The 18,545-nt window shown below is 41.0% G+C and overlaps 1 protein-coding gene across 1 annotated transcript in view; it reads left to right on the top strand.

Moving 5' to 3' along the window:
• The window catches only part of LOC136877742 (lysosomal proton-coupled steroid conjugate and bile acid symporter SLC46A3), a 62,132-nt gene that overhangs the window by 4,447 nt on the left and 39,140 nt on the right, over positions 1–18,545 (top strand). Inside the window, exons 2-4 of the mRNA XM_067151950.2 lie at positions 1,732–1,753; positions 5,008–5,314; positions 11,603–11,704. Coding sequence (XP_067008051.2) covers positions 1,732–1,753; positions 5,008–5,314; positions 11,603–11,704 — 431 coding nt within the window. The remainder of the gene's footprint in view (positions 1–1,731; positions 1,754–5,007; positions 5,315–11,602; positions 11,705–18,545) is intronic.

Below are 18,545 nucleotides of genomic sequence, written 5' to 3'. Positions count from 1 at the left end.
ATGCACCCTGTTAACTCAGTGTAGGAATATTTTGAATATTATTAAAATTATACGTTATTCTGACGAAGGATACCCTTAAACTCGAACATTCTGAATCGCACGAAAGCATTCTTAGAATATACAGTAGATCGTTCATCACAAAAAAGAGTGGCCTGGACTCTTCCATGCAAAACTCGCCAGTTGCCTGCTAGCGCCATTAGACGGTGGGTTGTTGTATCTGCACTGACAAATATAGCTGCAATATTTCTGCGTCTCTTGGATTCGACTCCTTGGCTGAATTAGTCTTCGGTACAGAGGGTCACGGGTTCAATTCCCAGCCGCGTCAGGGATTTTAATCGCGTGTGATTAATTCTTCTGCCTCGGAGACTGGTTATTTGTGTTTGTCCTAACACTCTCCTCTTTAAATTCAAACAACACAACACACTACCAACCACCACAGAAACACGCAATGTACATTGAGGATAATTAATCCCATGAAGGTCAAAATATTAGAGACAAAGTTGCGACATGTTCAATATGGACACGCAATCGGAGTCGAGGATATCGAGTTCGCGAATATGTTATGTAGTCATAGTAATGACGAAATATAATAGGGATGACACAGAAATACATGACGTTACACTGGTGGTGGTGATTATTGTTTTAAGAAGAAATACAACTCCTGTATGAACAATCAGAGGGAAAAATTGAAGGGGACCCGACACTTCAAAAATTAAGATATCGGCTAAAGAAAGACAAGGGCCACGAAGGTGTTGAAAATTAAAGAATACCTAGGCCTCGACATCTAATACTGTCGGGTCGGAAAAGAACAAAAGTTGACCAAGAGAAGGCGGATAGGGTAGATGAAAGTGAGGAGCCTGGCAAAATAAATGGAAGAAATATCAGGACTCAGCTAACGGCCCCGCGGTGTTCAAACCACGCTCTAAGGTTGAGAGATCGCTAGGCTTCTTTTAGTCATCCCTTGCGACAGATAGGGGATACCGTGGGCGACATTCTACAACCCCAACTCACAGGGGGAGACGTTACGGTGGACAGATGTACTGATTTTCAAGGAGAGGAAGGGCCTGCACGTGAAGATGGCTGCTCAAACAGTATGAGACTTCCATCTGCAGAGTAACAGTAACCTTCAAGACAAAGTGAGTAAGAACTATCTCCACCAAAAAAGAGGTGAGATGAGGCTATTAGAAAATATTAAGGACAGCACAGTGAGGAGCATTTATGAAGACAGTTATAATCATGGCTTCAATTCCTATAGCAAACTAATGAGGCGCTAATAGTGCATTAGAAGTACATCAAATTTTAATTTAGTTTTACATTTTGTGATTAGGTAACGATGAGAGAGATCTCACTTAAAAGGAAACAGGCTGTCTCAATTATATACTTTAAAAGAGCATATAATGTGGCAATTTGATATATCAAGGACGTATAGATCTACAACTCACTGTTGGCAATCTTAATACTAAATATGGCATAGTACTACTCTCTCCATATGGACACTGGCGGTTTGGAATTTAATCCAGGCTCTTGGTACGCAATATTGTGATTAGACATTGTATACCCCTACCTCTCCCACCCTGCCGGCCAGCATTCTGATGGCGAAAATGTTTTAGACCAACAGGACTCGAACCGGCTGACCACGGCGTCAGACCATTTAGACTTGACGCCTTGACCACCAGGCGGACGCCAATGTAATAGTGTCGGGGTCAGTCGGATGAAGATCAGATGAAGAAGATGTACGAACATTCTGGAACAAGTAAGTGTAAATAACTCCAGGCTCATCTAACGCACCATATCTCAAAAAATATGAACCCGGGATCATTCAACTTTATTTACATATAGTCACGATGATGATCCCTTGTGCTCGACAGTTAGACAGTGCGTTATAGTATTTCACCTTATTTCGTATACAGCTCCCTCCAAGACCGTAAATAGTATGATTGTGGCTACGTTGAATTAAAATCCCAGAAATAAACCGAGTGTCATCCTTTCCATCACTTCTCCATTTTTTGTATTATTTACATACTGAATGTATTGCAAGTTTGTCTGGAAGTGCTGTTGTCATATCCGTGTGTCCTCACTGGCAGGCGAATGTTGCAGTTCAATCTGGATGTTCCAATCGGCAATTCTTCTGCGCTCTACTGTGTTCATACAGAACAGTCTTATATTCTAGATCAGTCTGCGTACTGCAATCTACTGTGTTCATACTGATAAGTCTTATGTTCTAGATTAGTGGGAGTTCCAGTTGGCAACTCTCTGAGAGGCATTGTTCGACACACTACTGAGATCATATTGACAAGTCTTATACTCTAGGTCGGTCTGTGAGTTCAAGCTGACAAATATGTTGTGTTCATACTAACAAGTCTTATATTCTAGATCAGTCTGCGAGTTCTAGTTGGCACCTCTATGAGCGATATTCTTCTGCTCTCCACTGTTTTCGTACTGACTAATATTGTTTATGCTATAACGCTAAAAATAGTTGCATATTACTATTTTGGGCGGTATATATCACGGCACCTCAAACATGTTTATAGTATGGTCTGTATGCCAATGTCTGAGGCACATACGGACGTAAAACATAGATGAGGTGTAATAGGACGGATATGTTGTATCGGTCATGTCAACAACACTTGTAAGGTCACTGGTGTATCGAAATCATTTGTAGAACGAAGGTGACCATAACAAGAGTATCTGTATCTGCTACTGACCACATTCTAATAGTTATAATGCTGTAAGAGGGGTAGTGACAAGTGGATGTCACCACTCGTGTTGGAGTAAGTCGGAGTGATGTGTCCAGAGCTTAGAGAAAGCTCAGGAGGACTCGAACGGTTGCTGATCCACAAGCGGAAGAATGTCCACACAAAACAACTCGCAGGGAGGATCGGCATTTGTTGCTTTCAGCACGTCATGAACCGACTGCTGCTGCCTACTTTCTCCGCCAGGATCTTCGGACGGCCACCGGAGAGCATATGTCAGATAAGATAGTGAGAAATCTGTTGCACGACGGAGTATTCATATCAAGGAGGCCCGTGCCAAGAACACCTCTTAAACCACAACACACGGTAGCTCACGGGAGGTGAGCAACAACTCACAGGCCATGGTATCAGGAACAGTAGAAGCGTGTACTCTTTTCTTATAAGGTCACAATAATTTTGCACTCATGCAATGGAGTCCGAAGACGATCCGGTGAGAGGTGGAACAAGATCTTCAACGCAGGCGTCATCAGCAGCAAAGGTGTTTCGTCATGTTTCGGGATGGGATCATGTTTGGTCGACGTACGCGAGTGGTCTGCTATACAGAGACAACATACTCCAGCCTGTAGCTACAGGATTTTCTGTTACTGTGGGCGATGGCTTTACACTAATTAATGGTAATTCTCGTGCCCATCGAGCCAGCGTAGTCAATCAGTTCCTTGAGATGAATGACATACAGCGAATAATGTTGCCAGTATATTCCGCAGATGTTATCTACGTGGAACATGCATGGAATGGACAGAATAGAGCAACTTCCCATTACTTCGGCTAACTTTCAGTAGCTGATTGAATCTGCTATCCGTGAGTGGGGTTTTTCTGCCCGAAAACAAGTTGGATTCTTTGGCGCTGAATATGCCTCGTCGTGTTGAAGCATACCTCAGGGTCTGATGTAGCTATACATTGTATTGATAAACCACCCTGTGAAAAATGATGTTTGCGTTCAAAAATCCACACTACCAACTTCACTATTTCCTTGCGGTTCTGTTACTTTTGCTTAGCTCACTTCAAAGTACTTTTGTTTGTATACACCCTACGTAATCTATAATGTGTACGATCAATCATATAGCAAAATAAAAAGTGCACTAAAGCAGAATATGCAAATCTTGTTTGAGTACTGTAGATCATTCTGAAAGTTTCAGTTGGCAGCTCTCCCCCTGCTCTTTACTATGTTCATACTGACCAGTCTTATGATCTCGATCAATCTTTGATGTCCAATTGGCAGTTTTCTAAGAGGTATTCTTCTATATTGTACTGTCCTGTGTTCATACTAACAATCCTTATATTCTAGATCAGTCTGAGATTTCCACTTGGCACCTACATCAGCGGTGTTTTCCTATTCTTCACTGTGTTCATACTGACCAGCCATATACTGTATTCTACGAGGGTAATTCCGAAAATAAGTTTTGCGTACTTATATGTTCGGAAGTAAGGTGTGTAGGCGAAAATCATACTCTCTGCATTCAGGGACATTCGTATGTGTCACTACATATCATGTGATTGCAAGAGCCCGTGCCGTAATGCAAAACAGTAAGCTGAAGCAAGCGACGACATTCGAGTGCGTGTCCGCACCATAGCTGCATGCGCCACGACAGCTGACGGAAGTGTGTTTCAGACGTGGACGAAAGAGGATATCAGGTCGGTTGCACCTTAGGAATGGGCACGTGACACGAGTGATAAAGAAATCCAGACGCGACCTGTGGAGGTGCACGGTCCAGGCATGAGTTTGTGCTCAACTTCCTTCGTGATGGGACGTTTTATGCCTGGTCTGGTGTTGTGCTTCTGCAGGTAACGTGAGATACCACATCCCCAACAGCAACTATTCTGGAAAGGTTCGGTTGGGTATGCATGGATCATGCATGAGCCCTACAGTACCGATCTCGCAACCAGTGAAGTACACTTGTTCCCAGCTTTGAAGAAGGCGGTGTCTGGATATCGTTCTATCTACAATTAACACGCTCTTTGTGCTTTTGTCCTGGCACAGGACACGGAGTTTTATTAGTGTGGACTTCAAAAACTCGTGAAGGCACATGAAAAGTATTTCAATTTTCATGAAAAATATGTATAAAAGCAAAACGCATACATGTCTTCCTATTAACTCTGTATTTGATTTCATAAATGAGAGACCTGCAGAACTTATTTTTAGAATTACCCTCATAGATCAGTCTGGACGTTCCAGCTGGCACGTCCCTGACTGGTACTCTTATGTATTCCTGTACATGTACGAAAACTGTATCTGGTGTCTCTTTAAATGTTCCAGCTTACTATCACGAGCCCTATAGCCAACACTCTGAGTGGTACCTTACTTAAGCCCCTTGGCTTCTTGGGTATATTCGCACTGACGGGCTTGATATTCCTCGTCGGTTTCCTGTACGGCGCCCTAGGTTTGAAGGAGTCCAGGCCGACTATTCCTCGTCCTGCTGATGTTGGCTTCCTGTGCGACCTGTTCAACCCTCGCTCTTTGCTGGATACTCTAGCGGTGTTGACAAAGAAGCGAGAGAACAGTCGCAGATCACGGCTCGTCATGGTCATCCTTGCCAATGTTCTCATTATTGGTGCAGGCAGAGGTAGGATCCCCTGAGCTTACCTTTATCAAGTTTTATCTACATGTGCAGAAATGGTTCTTATCTCTCGAGGCTGTTTTACATGGGTCGAGTAACCCTTCTACTTTCTTTAACACGTAACAGGAATCAAGTGTTCAGGTAGTGAGAGTTATTTAAGTAGGTATTTAACATTTTTTCAAGTTTAGACAAACAATGTCCGCCTCTGTGGTGTAGTGCTCGAATTCCATTCCCGGCTATGCGACGAAATTTGAAAAGTGGTACGAGAACTGGAACGGGGTTCACTCATCCTCGGGAGGTCAACTGAGTAGAGAGGGATTCGATTCCCGCCTCAGCCATCCTCGAAGTGGTTTTCCAAGATTTCCGACTACTACAGGCAAATGCCCATGGTACCTAACTTCAGACTACGTCCGCTTCCTTCCTTCCTTCCTTCCTTCCTTCCTTCCTTCCTTCCTTCCTTCCTTCCTTCCTTCCTTCCTTCCTTCCTTCCTTACCTATCCCTTTCAAACTTGCCATCCCCCACAACGTCCGTTATTGAAGATGTCTAGTATTGAGAAGCACTTTTCCTATACATGCCCACGGATGTAGTCGTCTAGGTAGATATTTTAATCTATCAGTAAATACTGTTGATTGCAAATTTCATTTCGGTAGATTTACTGGCACGTAAAAGAACTCCTGCGAGGATAAATTCCGGCACCTCGGACTCTCCGAAAACCGTAGAATTAGTTAGTGGGACGTAAAGCAAATAACATTATTAAATTCCTCTTAGTTATCTAATGACTACGTAGATATTTTAAAATATTAGTGAACTTTGTTGATTGTAAATTCCACTTAGTAACCTAATGACTACGTAGATATTTTAAAATATTAGTGAACTTTGTTGATTGTAAATTCCACTTAGTAACCTAATGACTACGTAGATATTTTAAAATATTAGTGAACTTTGTTGATTGTAAATTCCACTTAGTAACCTAATGACTACGTAGATATTTTAAAATATTAGTGAACTTTGTTGATTGTAAATTCCATTTAGTAACCTAATTGGCCATTGCTTGATATTCAACAGGGAGGACATGATTTCCATCTCTTAACCATGTAAGTTGAAATGAATTATGTTTCAGTCCCTACATATCTAGCACCTGAGGATGTCCTGTGTTTGGACGAAACATGTTCTACTAATTTTTGTCATGTTATTCTTCACTGAATAAATGTTGTATTTGAAAGATGGAATTATAGCATTCCTTCTATATGTGCAGAAGATGTTGTCCAATAACATTTACTTTGTTGTGTCTGCGTCCGTTATTGAGAAGCATTTTTTCCTTCATACTTGCCCATGAATTTCTACTGGAGAATTAAAAAATGTCCGCTGTTCAGAAGTGTCCGCTAGGGGAATATTCACTGTATTTTTCAAATCGTCTTCTTCCTTCACCGCCGTAAGACGTATCTGTGTCGGTGCGACGTAAAGCAAATTATAAAAAAAGTCTTCTTCCCGTTTAAGTTACTTGGTCTCCTCGATCCATGTAAACCAGCCTTATGATTAAAAACACGTTGTTGAGTTTCAAACATTTAGAACTTGTAATACCTAGTAGAGTCGACGGGATGTCCATCTTTTGCGCTCGAAAGAATTAAAAAGTCATCAGTTTTACGCGAACCATTTCATTGTAAGCACGTCATTTGCGCTCGGTTACAGTTACAGTGGACATTTGGTTTGACATCCTTTGATTCTGCAGAAGTTAGAGATGTCTTTGTTGAACTGATTAGCATCGAGCCATTCGGTTCAAAATTCGCAGACTTCGACGATAATTTGCTTACAAACTTTCATAGCATCTAAAGCTTTATTTGAAACGTGGCCATAACAGAGGTGTGAGCCATACAATTTGTAAAAATGAGATTTTCGTGTAACAACGTTGTACAAGTCCTTCTACATCTCTGAAAAAGATTGTCATGATTATATGGGCACTTGTTATGCGAGCAGGATATTTATGATATGTTGGCTACCTTGTAACAACGTTTTATGTTACAAGAAAATGGATGGCGTAAGGCCTGTTATTTTTCTACCCTCTACACAAAAACATGCAAATCGGAGAATAAAGCGAAAAAAAGAAACGTATCTGACTTGAAATAATATATTTATCAAAGACTCAGTGATGAACAGAAAAGAGATATCTCAGTTCCAAGAATGTTGTAAAACTTGAACAATCAGAACCAAATGAGGTATGTAAAACAACATTGAATGTTGAGGGAGATTCTTGTTTTCATGATAGAACTTGTTTAATGTACCGCTAATATATTAATAAAAGACAAACGTAGATTAGTTACGTAATTATTTACTGTATTTCGTATGGCAGAAGGATACACGTTTACAAATAATGATAACACTTATTTACAACTATATACATATCTGAGTAGTCTTAAAACATATAGAATGAGACTTAATTCACATGATGTAGTAGTGCCAGAGTTGAACTTCCTGAGTGGGTAATCCATAGCGATATGTTGGAGAGTCTGGGGCACGTCTGCATAGTCACAGTAAGGGTTCTACTTTTCATTTATGCTTCCAGTTTTGGCATTTGCCATGTTGGTTTCTTATTCAATTTAATGACGTCACGATTTTTCTGGGTAGGTTAAAACCAGGAGGACGGTTAACTCGATCCAGGGTTAAGCCTAGTTTGTCTGGATTTGAAGTGAACCACATAATGCACCATGTTTGATTCACGTTAAATTGTTTTTGGATCAGACTCTCACCTAGTACCCTAGATGTTTCTTGAATTTAACCTGAGGCGTTGATTCACGTCCGTAGGTTTAACCTTAAAGTACACTACACGTGATACCCGGGTGGTGCTAAGGAAGAAACAACATTAGCTGCTGGACTAAAGCTCTTCTTTTGGATATTCCAGCAATTAGAGGATACACTACTGTGAGTACTCTAAGTTATGTAACAAATACAGACTGCACGACTTTAGGAAACGTATAATTCCCAGTTTCTTACTGTTCATGTAACAGTGTTGAATATCTCTGTTCGTTGTAGTATGGAATACTGCTTCCATTTAGTCTAAAATTATTTTTGGTAGATAGAAAAATCAGAAAAATATTACTAAATAATAAATAAGATACACTTTTATCACATTTTGCTATTTGTTGAAAACAATATTCATACTTTGTCTTATAATTACAAGTAGTATTTTGAACTTTATGGAAAATTTAGTAAATGTAACGTACCGGGTGCGCACAAAGTCCGTATACCCCAATATTAAATTAAATTAAACTCAAACTGACATATAAAAGTACATGTACTCATTATTTATTTATTTATTTATTTATTTATTTATTTATTTATTTATTTATTTATTTATTTATTTATTTATTTATTTATTTATTTATTTATTTATTTATTTATTTATTTATTTATTTATTTATTTATTTATTTATTTATTTATTTATTTATTTATTTATTTATTTATTTATTTATTTATTTATTTATTTATTTCTAAAACATCCGTATGTGTCCATCCATGGTCTCTGCACAGCTGAATACGCCGCCATATTCTGATGCTCATATTAAGCAACATCATTAGGGTCACTGCCTGGGAAGCTTCGCGCACCGCATTTTTCAGATCATCAGTCTGTCTGACATGTGCGCTACTTCCTCACATGTCCCTTGATGTAACTCCGGAGTGCGTTATCGGTGGCCATGGAAGAGGAGCTGGATCATTGTTCGATACTCGACCGATCCAGCGATTCCCAAAGACTGCCTTCAGACGTTGTCGAACAGCCACTGCGAAGTTAGCCGGCGCCCCATCGTGTTGAAACCAAACAACGTCTGAGATTCCCGCATTTTGCAGCTGAGGTATGAGGCAGTCATTAATCATCTAGAGCTAACTGTTCTGATAACAGAACGATCAAAAAATTATGGGCCAAACAGGTGCGTTTGTGCCATTCCAGCCCAGATCATGACGTGAGACGCGTTTTGCTAGATTTTTTGAAAAAATGGATTTTATTTTCCCAAAAATAAATATTACGATTACGGGAGGTAGGATACATCGAGCATTCAACAGTTAACGTGACTTCTGCTTTCTGAGCCATTGTTTGGAATTGTTGCAGCATCCGACCACAAGCATTAACACTTCTCTCCAAATCATCATCTGAATTCATTGACACTCAATGGACGCCACACCTCATTTTCAGATCCACTTTGATGTGTTTTCTAATAGTTGAGTCCGATATCCCCAACTCTGACGCACATTTCCGTATGGATTTGACCGGAGGTTGTTTGATAGATTTTTGCACGTCAGCAAAAAGTTGTCTTAAGAGCGTGCTTTAAAAAGAGCCGTTTTGGAAATTGATCCTGGTGGAGGAAGGATCTACCGCTAGGATTAATCCTAACGTTGCCCAAGGTAAGCCCGATCGTTTGATTTTGCATATTTCTTAATGAAGTATAATATCAATCACGATTTTCGGGGAGGCTCCTTCTGTGTACCCGTGTGAAAATAATATCATTCGTAAACTAACTGGCTCCACCTGGGGTACAGAGCCAATACATCTGCCTTGGCATCGTGTTCCTCAGCGGCAGAATTCTCGGCACCAGTTTGGTGGAACTCCGCACATGTTAGACAGATTGATATAGCTCCGAATGCGACTGGACGCATCGTGACAGGATGTCTGAGACCAACTCCTATCTGTAAAATAATTATATCAAATCATGGGAATAGCACCATCGGATATTCGGAGAAGAACAGATGCGGAAATGGAGAAGAAGAATAATGAGAAGCAGGAATCTGATCCGAGACATCGCCTAACAGACACAAACAACAAATTCCAAGGCTGATATCAACAAAGAGCTTCCTGGAGTCAACAGTGGCAATTTCATCATCACCTAGTAAACATCGACTCCAACAGTAGCGAGATTCGATACCTGAAGTGCATTGGGAGAATGTTAAGGAGATACCTGCAGCGGGCTATCATTTGCCGTATGCTGCATGGAAGACGTTAAATAGGCTGAGAACTGGAGTGTCCCGTTGCAAGGTGAATCTGAAGAAATGTGGATACATCACTGAAGACGAGCTTTGCGAGTGTGTGAATTGCAGGATCCACAACAACTGGTAATCTGCAGAAACCTGCCTGAAAGTTTATGAATGAACGATTTAATTTCTGCTAATGATAAGACCATCAAGACTGCTGAATTTTGGTCCTCACTTTCCATTCAGTAATGTAGTTTGCATTCTCACAGATTTCTCTAACTCTGTAAAATTGATATCCTGGACACGTAAAACAAAAACTAAATAAGCACAAAGTTCAAGTCTGGTGGATGCTCTTCCACTTCTCCGCGCGTCGCGAACACTGCCCGTTAAAGAGGCCTTCTTTTCCCATGTTAACAACGTCTTTTTTGTCGGTGCTGCTTTCATAAACCGCGCAACGAAATCGTCCCTCATATTTTTAAATTGATTTCCCACTAATTTTACGCTCATGAATCCACACAGCGGCCAGAAAACGTTCATCAATCGCACAATCACCTGCATCAGCCATTCTTTCAATATCTTGGCACCAATTGCTATCAACAATCAAAGTCGATAACAATGGGTATCTGACAATAGAAATAAATAATGAGTAGGGGTAGATGAACTTTTTGCGCACTCTGTACAACGTCGTTAAGGTATTTTATAGACCTGTGCACATACTTTCAATTTTGTAGATTCTGTCATTCAAACACAAACGAGTACGTATATTAAATTGAATGGCATGGAAAAATGCTATAGAGTCAAATCAAAATATAATAAACGCAAACATCACACTGAAGAGCTGTGTTCCCAGGTAGTACACTCCATTTCCTCGAAGGCATTAGTTATTACTAAAAATATACAAATTAATTGTTTCAATTATTTATTTTATACATTTTGACAAGTACCAAGTTACTGGTGCGAGTATATGATAAAACATGCGGTTTAAAATGCCATAATGGCAAACTGCTACACGTTAAGTCGTAAGTTTCTATGAAGGTGAAGGAAAATGCTGCCGCGCGGAAATTTACCGTGCTCGACTGACATAAATAAACAAATTTGACCATGGAGCGTAACTGCTGTATTGCGTTCCGATTAGTATACTTGAGCGCAACTGATGAACTTCCAGTTGACCATGAGTGGGCAAATCATCCTTTAATCCCAGTGCACCAGTTGTAGCTCTGTGATGTGCGCTCACCAGTCTGTAAATTTTATGATTGAACTACTGTGTGTATGTTTGATGTATGTGATGTGCGCTCTGTCCGTATATCCAGTGAGTGGATTCTCATTTTAATTGCAGGCGAAGATGGATTATCCTATCTTTATGTCCGAGAACGGTTCAAATGGAACGAAGTTGACTACAGCTATTTCACTACCTTCGGCATCATCATTAGTCTTGTCGGTAAGTTGTTGTTCTTCTTCTTCTTCTTCTTCTTCTTCTTGGACTTTTCCAATTTTAGGGGTCAGCAAACGCCGAGGATTTGGCCCAGTTTTACGGCCGGATGTCCTTCCTGAGTCAATCCTATATGAAGAGATGTATTAATTATTACGTCTTTCTATGGTGGTCAGTAGTGTAGAAGAATAGACGTGTATTAAGAAAAACACAAACACCCAAATAGCCGCGCCGGGAGCATTAACCATATTCAGTTAAAATCTCCGGCCGGGAATAGAACCCAGAGCCATCTGAACTGAATGCCAGTACGCTGACCGTTCAGCCAAAAGAACCAGACTGGTAAGTACTACTATTTTATATCTATATAATTGTATCCATACACTTCAGATTGGTCCGATGACCTATATGCTAGGTCCCTTAATACAACAAGCATCATCATCATCATCATTATTATTATTATTATTATTATTATTATTATTATTATTATTATTACGTCAGATTTTTGCTCCTTAATTTGCTTTTATCTCGGATTGGGTACACAAAACTCATACAGTAGGTTCAGTTCAATTCTTGTAAAACTGGTGAACAGAATTTCTCGACACTCGATATTTAAATTCCATTATAGCTGGGTTGTGCATGAGTATATATCTTTATTGATTAGAATGCATTGGAAACAGTAAATATCTCCGTTATCTGCAACGAAAAACTGAAAAATACAAGCTGTGCAAAATATAATTTCGGATCCTTTACATTTCACGCATTTCTACCGTACAGCGGAGATATTCGGTATGATTACTGTTACTTTGTTTTCGTGTACCACAGAAGGAAAGGAACGTGAGGGGAAAATGCTTGACAAAGCATCAAACAAAAATTAAATTTTGACAAGTTTGTTTAGCAATGACTGTTTCCTTTTTTTCTTTTCTTGAAAAATTAGGAAACAACAATAACAATAAAAGATGAGATTTAACAATAGAAAATAACAGATAAGCTTAGAAGAGTTACTCCACACTTCAGTCTTTACACAAGACGTTCCTCAGCAGAGAGGATATAGAATAGTACTTGTTCATAACAGAAAGAAGTAGAAGCTTCCAGAACAAAGTTACCACGAGGGAAATCGAACCCTGAACAACAATTTACATTTTACACTTTACAGTACACTGATGAGCCTAGAACTTACATTAGCTTTAAAAAAATGTACGTTAATGACTTCAAGTAAAAGCACCTCTAGTTATATTCCACTTTCTGCTCTTAAAAGCTTAAACAGCTTTCACACTCGCTACCCTTACATCATAGGGGAGTTCCCCCGAAAGCGGATCGAAAGATACAGAAAATACAGCAGCCGAAGCTCATACTGCTGTACATGGCCAAGAAAAAGAAAACAATGGTTAATGGAAAGAACGAGAACAAAAATAGAATGGAGGATGAACCCACTCAAGCACTCCCAGTACAAGACTTAAGATAAAACCTAGTAGGGAATGTGGCCCATAAGGATAAGCCATGCTACTAGATGGCTGAGATAGAAAAGGTTTAAGTCCGAAAAAGCAGGGTAGAAACATTAAGAAACTGAAAACTTAGTCACCAGAAAACAAAATGAATAAGGGAAACGAGGGTACACACTCGTGTGTCCTTACATTTTACAAAATCCCCATGAGGGGTTCTACATTAAGTCTGTGCACTGCCCTAACTAAACCCTACGATAAAATTAGGAGAGATGCAAATCGACCTAACCGTTACATGTTAAGGGGAATGCTGGAACCTTCCCTTTGTCATACGTAAATAAAAATTCACGTAGTTAAATGGTAGTTCTGTTTCACCTTATGACGCAACCTCTACGTCGAAGCTAGCCCCTCCTCGATTAGCGTATCAGTCTCAACATTCAGAATAAGACATACTTTAAGATTCGAACTCGAAGCTATATATACGGGGCTGTATGGCAGTTCTAGAAAAGGACGTAATTAAACTGTCTGATGGGTGGAACATGACCTCATAAGCCAGAAATCTGACTGACTTATAAAGTCAAGAAACAGCAGAAGGTGGTCAGGTTATAGAACTCTAAAACATGAACATCCCCGATCGCGTTTATTACAGTACACTCCACCAGGTGGCGCTTAGAAACAACGGCGGAGACATCTAGTTAAGATACATTAAACTTCGTTGATGTGGTACAGTTCAGGCCGTTTCCGTTAGATTGCACTACTGTTAGTAAGTAAAGCGGGAGTTCAAAGTCAGGGAGAGGTCTTATGATTGTCACAATTATACTTCTCAAAAACTGTCAAGTATCTCCGGAAACTATGCGTAACAAAAATGATGTAAGCTAATATCCAATCATTTATATTTCGTGCATTTTTATCTTACGGGCTATAATAACAGAGATGTTTACGAATGGAGATTTTTAGTGCCAAATATGCTAACACGACAAAGACCTATGCTACATTATTCACAACTCAACTAAATATGGTGCAAGAGGTGACACACACATATATATATATATATACCGGGTGGTTCACCAGCCCCTTATTTTGTCGAAGATAGGCACCCCAAATAACGAGTATAACCTAAAGATCCTTATAATTTAGTTTTATGAACACTAAGTAACTTAAAATTTCTTCTTGCGGTCGATAAGGCTCTCTGCTACCTTTGCGTCATTACTGTAAATGTTGATCCATGGACCTAGCATAGGAAAAACTACTATGCACAATTCCGCACCAAATACTAAGGACCATTCCGCAAACATGTTATTTATCGCGTCTTGAAATAAAACAGATACCCGTAATACGATCGAATTAATAGATTATGACACGTGTTCTGTAATAGTAAATAAGTTAAATGAACGCTGTAAAACATTATTGAAAACGTTGACACGGGTATTAACTTTCGAGGTGGAACGGCCATCCGTAAATACTAAACATCTAGCTAGAATGATGTACGTTGACTTCGTGGTGAATCGGTTAAGGGCTGGACCACAAGTTGCTTGAGTATCGGCAGCGTAATGGTTCGAATCTAGCATATGGCAATTTTTTGAATGACAGATATGCTCCATTTTCTTTACAGTTGGTTTTACGTCGCGCCGACACAGATAGGTCTGATGGCGACGAAGGGTTAGGAAAGGGCTAGGAGTGGGAAGGAAGTGACCATGGCATTAATTTAGGTACATTCCCAGCATTTTCCTGGTGTGATAATGGGAAACCACGGAAAACCATCTTCAGGGCTGCCGACAGTGGAATTCGAACCCACTATCTCCCGGATGCAAGTTCACAGCCACGCGCCCCCTAACCGCACGGCCAACTCGACCGGTAAATGCTCCATTTTAGCGGGGATACAATAGTAATCAATATCCTTTGTCCTATTGGTTTTAGGGGATGCGCTCTGATTTGGCGTTTTTCCTAAAGGATGGGTTGGGGGAAGGATTGGGAAGAAAATTGGCCTTGCTCTTTTACTAGTGCATTTGCCTGATGTTGAAATCGGGAAACCGCGAAAAACTATTTTCAGGACAGCCAGCATGGTATTCGAACCAACAACCTCCCGAGTCCAACGCATGCTAATGATAATCCACACCTACCAGGTCACACCATAGCACTTATTCATTTCCTCACGATGTATTCCTATGAAGAGTACGTTGAGTTGTTACTAATTTATGGGGAAAGTAGGTCGAATTAATATGTATGCTACGCGCTCCGTAATAAATGAAGACTGTAAAGCACTATTGAAGACTTCGACACGGATATTAACTTTCGATGTCGAACCGCCATGCTTAAATTATAATCATTTTGCGAGCGTTTTGTACAGTATGTTGTATTTGTGGCTGAGTCGATTAAGAGCTGGTGACACAAGGTGTCTGAATAGCGGTAATGCATCGGTTCGTTTCCAACCTTATGCATAATTTGTTGACCGACAGCTAGTGCCCCATTTTAATGGACGCACAATGTTTACGCACACTTCCCAGGTCACATCACAGCACATTCACTCACGATGTATTCTAGTGACGAGTACGTTGATATGTCGCTCATTTATGGGGAAACAAGGCAGAACGCAGTCCAGTATCTATCACGAGCGTTTTCCTGACAGACGACTACTGACTACCAATATGTTCTGAAGCCTTGAACGAAGATTGCGGTCAACTGGGACGCTTGGAAGGGTAACTTCCGTTAGAGATGCTCCTGTAATGTCTGGTCGAAATGAAGAGATTGTTTTGGACGCTATCCATAATAACCCACATATTAGTACACGGAAAGTTGCACAAAAGACCAACATCAGCCGGTCATCAATCATGCATATACTGCATAACAATAAATTTCACCCACACGATCTGCAGTTACACCAGCAGCTCCACGGACGAGATTTCGATGCTAGAGTAAACTTTTGTCAATGGACATTACACAATGTGACCAATAATACAGCCTTCTTTTTGTCAAGAGTCCTGTTTTCAGACAAATCGCGATTTCACAACAATGCCGAGGTTAATCGGCACAATACGCACTATTGGAGCGCGGAGATTCTCCATTGGATAAGACAGGGTCCGTTTCAAGTGCAGTGGGGAGTAAATATCTGGTGTGGAATCTTGGGTGACTACCTCATCAGTCCATATTTCTTCGACGGACATCTAACGGGACCACGTTTCCTTCATTTTCTTCAAAATTAACTCCCACAGTTGCTGGAGAACGTGCCGCTGCGCAAACGATTACGAATGTGGTTGCAATAGAACGGGGCTCCGCCTCACGGATCAGTAGTCATCCGGAACTATCTTCATCCTTCATATCCAATTAAATGGACAGGAAGGTGCGGACCCATTCACTGGCCCGCAAGATCACCCGATCTAAGGCCACTTGACTTGTTCCTGTGGAGTCACTTAAAGCAGGCAGTGCATGCACAGGAGCCTCAAGGTACTGGTCACCTTCGTCAAATGATCACCGAGGCATGCATAGCTGTTACACCTGATATGTTACAACGTTCAAGAATGTCTTTAAAACGTCGTGTTTGCATAAACAAAGGGAGTCAGCATTTCGAACACTTGTCACACTGAATATGCAGGATATCCTACTTCCTACCTAAAGACCATCATGTTGTTGTCCAACCTGGCTACGTAACATCGGATATAAACGGTCCTTTTCAGTACCAAATATGAATTCACTCCTTGGAGCAGGATGATATGTGGCTACATTACAGTCACTGTAAACGGCGTTAATCGAAAAAGAAAAGTGGGCCAGCCTCTGCATAGAACCTACATAATAGCCGTCATACGTTATTTAGCCACCTTAGCTACCACAAGCGGTAGCGCATATCTAGCACGTTGTAGTCCATAGTCCTTATAGACACTTCCTGCCCAAACGTAAAGTAGTGTTATTCGCAGCTGTGATCGTTTTACATACTCATTATAGTTTAAATAATAGAAATAACACTGTCGCTAATGATTTCTCCCATATTCGCGAACATTATATACACGGTATATTTGTGAAATGAAATGGCGTATGGTTTTTAGTGCCGGGAGTGTCCGAGGACATGTTCGGCTCGCCAGGTGCAGGTCTTTTGATTTGACGTCCGTAGGCGACCCGCGAGTCGTGATGAAGATGAAATGATGATGAAGACAATACATACACCCAACCCCTATGCCAGCGAAATTAACCAATGATGGTTAAAATTCCCGGCCCTGCTGGGAATCGAACCCGGGACCCCTGTGACGAAAGGCCAGCACGATAACCATTTAACCATGAAGCCGGACACGGTATAGTTGTACTAATGCCATAAAGGAGCAGATACTAATGTTTAACGGATGACTATGATATACGCGTTAGTTGGATTACCTCCCTCCGAAAAAAATAAGGTGCTGGTGAAACACTCGGTATATGTCTTAAACTTTTTAATACATTACTGAATCTTCTTTCTTTCTTTCTTAATCTGTTTACCCTCCATGGTTGGTTTTCCCTCGCACTCAGCGAGGGATCCCACCTCTACCGCCTCAAGAGCAGTGTCCTGGAGTGTGAGACATTGAGTATGGGATACAACTGGGGAATGACCAGTACCTCGCCCAGGCGACCTCACCCGCTGTGCTGAACAGGGGCCTTGTGGGGGATGGAAAGATTGGAAGGGATAGACAAGGAAGAGGGTAGGAAGCGGCCGTGACCTTAAGTTAGGTACCATCCCGGCATTTGCTTGGAGGAGAAGTGGGGAAACCACGGAAAACCACTTTCAGGATGGCTGAGGTGGGAATCAAACCCACTTCTACTCAGCTGACCTTCCGAGGCTGATGGACCCCGCTCCATCTCTCGTACCACTTTTCAAATTTCGTGGCAGAGCCGGGAATCTAACCCGGACCTCCGGGGGTGACAGCTAATCACACTAACCACTACACCACAGAGGCGGACCTTGAATCGAATTAAATAAAAATCTGATTGCCTTTAAGGCAAAACAAAATATTTTCTGGATGCTTACTTTGTCCGCTTTTCCTTCTATGATCTCAAGTTTTTGGATAAGGCGTCCGGCTGAATGGCTAAATTGTTAGCGTGCTGGCCTTTGGTAACAGGGGTCCCGGATTCGATTCCCGACAGGCTTGGTAATTTTAAACATCATTGGTTAATTTCTCTGGCACGCGGGCTGGGTGTATGTGTCGTCTTCATCATCATTTCATCCTCATCATGACGCGCAGTTCGCCTACGGGCGTCAAATCGAAAGACCTGCACCTGGCAAGCCGAACATGTCCTCGGGCACTCCCGGCATTGAACGTCATACGCCATTTCATTTTCATTTCTCAATAAGGCCTTTTTGCTCATTGCAAAGCACTCCGCTGCATAGAGGGCCTCCGGACGAATGACGGTGCGGTAGTTTCTAAACGTGGCGTTGAAGGTTATCGATATTT

The sequence above is a fragment of the Anabrus simplex genome, chromosome 7 (genome assembly GCF_040414725.1).
Source record: "Anabrus simplex isolate iqAnaSimp1 chromosome 7, ASM4041472v1, whole genome shotgun sequence".
Taxonomy (NCBI): Eukaryota; Metazoa; Arthropoda; class Insecta; order Orthoptera; family Tettigoniidae; genus Anabrus; species Anabrus simplex.
Note: the sequence above shows the minus strand (reverse complement) of the source record. Positions and strands in the feature narration are given on the sequence as shown.